Raw genomic sequence first — 3,635 nt, 5'->3', positions numbered from 1 at the left:
TCCCCTAGGGTTCTGAAAGAAGGTTTTAACTTCTAATCCCAAGAAAGAAACTAAAGGTTTCGATGGGTTTATAGAGCTCTTGATCACATAACCGAGAAGCTAAGAAACCCACTTGCAAGACGACGATAATTGCACCTAGCGTGCTACAACTGTGTTGAGCAAGAGCATCAGGAAATCAAGAGGAGCACAAATACATACACAAGAAGAGTTCCCGAATATTAATCCGGAGGAAAGGGAGCAAATTTCGGAAAGACCTAGTCCATCCTTCTGTCTTCTTCACTTGTTCCATCCCTGGCGTCGACAGTTTCTTTTTATTAATATACATCATCCACACACCGGTGAAGCCTTAACTATTAAGATTCATGAATTTTTAAGGAGTGAGAAATTGAGAAGAAAGTATTCACCCTTACTTTAGATAGTGTTTCGGCTAATGACTCTTGCTAAGAGATTCTGAAAGAGAGATTTTGTTTAGATGACAACTTATTGTGCGATGGTGAATTCTTCCATGTAAGATGTTGTGCACATATTCTTAATCTTATTGTCCAAGAAGGTTTGAAGACGCTTAGTGATGCTCTATCCAAGATTAGAGATAGCGTCAAATATGTGAAAGCTTCAAAAGGAATAATGGATACATTTGAGAAATGTATCATTCCTGCAGCGAACCGATAAACAAAGAGGTGGATTAGAACTTCATAATATCAATACCCGGTCTCTCTTTTTGTATTTTGTGTTCTTGCACTCTTGTCAGGAACATATGCCCAAGTCAAAAGCATTTTCAAGAAAAAGGCCAAATTACCGCCATGACGATGTTAGATTCCGAGCTTTTCTATCAATCTGAAGACTTTCCAGTGCTGCTGAAGCTCGCATTACCTCTTCTGGTACATCTTGGCTGTCGTATCTCCAACTGTATTCATCTTCTCTATACCCAGATGAAGACATCCCAGCTCTTCGATCTAAATCATTTCACAGATTATTCGATGTTGCATCACAGTAAACTTCATATTTCAACCAAGATAAAAGGGGCAGAGGAAAATCACTCACCGGATCCTCGGGGTACAGAGCCAGGTCTGACATTAAACATTACAGGATAAAGCATGTTAAACTCACAACATTAAAAAGAACAAAAGGAAAGAATTCTTTCGATTTGAGAAATCACAAGTTATAGATATCTATACCTTCCTAGAGGAGGTAAGCCCCCAGAAGCAGATGCCGACAAATATCTGCGTGGATTTCCGGACTCGAGGCTTGATGAGGACTCAGTTTCTGAATCTCTTCTTGTATTACTCATGGACTGGTTCAAGTTCTGTAAAGAAAATCAGTTAAAGATGTTGATAGCCTGAGAATGAACCACACAAAGAGACATTATATAGGTTCCCTGTGAGAGGAAGCAAAGGATTTCAATAGAAACTCTGAGTCTCACACATCAAAGACCTCATTTCTCAATATATGCTCCTCACACTAGATCTATGTTCTAGCAATTTCTAGAGTTTCTCTCGGTCAAGAATTCAAAACCCAAAGTACACAACCTCAAATCATGATTTCACCAAGAAGATGGTAAGAAACAAAGCACCAGTTTCAATCTTTTAAAAGAGCCCAGTTTTCTGTATGCAATGAATTGGCATTAGATATCCTCACCTAAAGAACCTAGGACTCAAGACCAATATGGTCCAAAAAGGGTAGAGTTAAGATGGGAGATTAAACTTTGTTTTTAATGCAATTTTCGATCTTGCAAACAAATTCAAAATAAACGATAACTGGAAAACAAAAGTACCGATTAAATTCATTTTATACAAAATAGAAACATAAAAGAAATTACCTCAAACTTCAAGAAACCTTCCAGAACATCCAGAAGGAGAGGCCCACTATCCCCATTTCTGTTAAGCTCATAACCATTCTTGCTACTGAATTCTTTCAACTCGGCCTTCCAGAAGTCTTTTTGCTAATGCATGTGTTTCGAAGCATAATGTAAACCAGCAAATTAGTAAGGAAACAAGGTATACGCTCACTCACAGCTTAATAAAGAAATAAACGAAAAGGAATTACTTGATTACCAAATTGCATTCGGGCTGATAAACTTTTAGAGTGTGATTTAGTTGCGCCCAGTCCAAGTATTCACATATTAACGCAGTTAGCAACCTTCCTGCATTTCAAAAATCCAGACCATGAAGAGGAACTACAGAAATGTACAAACTGATATTCAAACGCCTTCTACATCACTAACACATGCAACCCTGGTAGTTTTTCACTTGAAAAATATGTTTACACAATGAATTAGAATTTTGTTGGTTGAGTACCCAAAAAAAAGCAGGAAGCACAAAGCGCTAAACCATGACAGGCACTTTAGACCCATTTCTCTTTAGTTTAGTCTGATCATATAATAGACATATCTATCCATGAAAAAATAGTTCAAGATGTTCAGACAACAAGGATAAGAGCCAGACTATGGCAGACTAAAACTTCACTAACAATCTGAAACACAAATATCGTTAATGGTGAAAGACCTGATGGAGAAGCATGAAGGTGTTTCGCACGGTCATTACAGCTGCCCAACAATGCAGGAGGTAGACCATCGTCTTTCTCGATAACTCGATCTTCCTCTTCGATTGCCTCAAACACACTCGCACGAAGCTCGGCCTATTGAGCAACTGAACTATTAAACCGCTCATAGACATTTCAACTTTAGGGTTCCTCATAGGAATCAAACTCATATGTGATTTTTTTAGAAAAAAGATCAACCAAATAGAAAAAACATCTGTTGGGGTAAGATTCTATCATCTGCCCGATTTCTGAACCAAGAGAAATTTCACAAAAATCGACGAGAATCTATAGAGATCCTGATGCATACGGGAAGAACGCCATCGAAAGTTTACCACAGATATACCAGGAGATCACATTCAGTCAGTCCAGTAACCAAGGATCTCCATCAAAAACCCTAGAAATGTCGTACTTTTAACAAAAAGAGATCGACTAAAACACGATACTTTTTTATGCCCATTTCAGGGTTTCCCCAAATTCCAGCAAAGTTTCTCGCAAACCAAACATTGTGTGGCAGAAATCGAAGGAAAACTCGAAGAGAATTTACCCGGATCTTGGCGAGAACACCCTTCTTCTCTAGGGTTCGAGTGACTAAGGTCTTGAGATCCATCATCTCTCGAGTGTAATCGTCCATTGTTCCTTCCCTTCTCGGAATCAAACCCTTCGGTGTTCGATCTTAGTTTCTGGTTTCTCTCACGAAGAGTTCCAACAATTCTATGTTACCCAAATGCCTTCACCAAACATTTCGAGTTCGGGTTAAAATAGAAAAGGGAAAATTCCGGGAAAAAAAAAAAAAAGCTTTCGCTTTTGGATTTTGATAATTTGGGGAAAAGGAAAAAAAAACAATATTGATAATTTGTCGAAAAAAGGAAATTGTATAATTTTTTTAAAATATATTTTCCGAAAACCCATTTCATACTGACTCGTCTTAAAAATTACCAGCTTCGGATATAATCACAATAATACAAATATATTTTTGGATAATATATTGTTATTTTCATGGTGATATTAGGAAAAAAAATATTCATATTCTATATAGAGTTTTATAATTAAAAAAATTTATATCTCAAAACAATGCAAATGGGCTTTTTAATCTAAAG

At 37.2% G+C, this 3,635-nt stretch overlaps 1 protein-coding gene across 1 annotated transcript; it reads right to left on the bottom strand.

Annotated features, from left to right (window-relative positions):
- Nucleotides 1-792: 792 nt before the first annotated feature.
- On the bottom strand, nt 793-3,292 carry LOC104810167 (protein TONNEAU 1a). The gene is made up of 7 exons (XM_010536363.1): nt 3,083-3,292; nt 2,502-2,634; nt 2,052-2,140; nt 1,817-1,939; nt 1,176-1,303; nt 1,042-1,067; nt 793-953 (listed from the first exon to the last, which is right to left on the bottom strand). Exons 1-7 carry the CDS (start codon nt 3,167-3,169, stop codon nt 793-795), a joined length of 747 nt encoding a protein of 248 aa, XP_010534665.1. The 5' UTR covers nt 3,170-3,292.
- Nucleotides 3,293-3,635: the final 343 nt, after the last annotated feature.

This window comes from Tarenaya hassleriana, unplaced genomic scaffold (genome assembly GCF_000463585.1).
Source record: "Tarenaya hassleriana unplaced genomic scaffold, ASM46358v1 Cleome17, whole genome shotgun sequence".
NCBI lineage: Eukaryota > Viridiplantae > Streptophyta > Magnoliopsida > Brassicales > Cleomaceae > Tarenaya > Tarenaya hassleriana.
This window is presented reverse-complemented; position numbering and strand designations above follow the sequence as displayed.

Excerpts from the sequence above, each read along its gene's own strand:
- LOC104810167 (XM_010536363.1), bottom strand. The coding sequence starts at position 3,169 with ATGGACGATTACACTCGAGAGATGATGGATCTCAAGACCTTAGTCACT. Across the intron at positions 1,940-2,051 it reads ATCAGCCCGAATGCAATTTG|CAAAAAGACTTCTGGAAGGC; the intron begins GTAATCAAGTAA and ends CACATGCATTAG. Across the intron at positions 1,304-1,816 it reads AAGGTTTCTTGAAGTTTGAG|AACTTGAACCAGTCCATGAG; the intron begins GTAATTTCTTTT and ends TTTTCTTTACAG.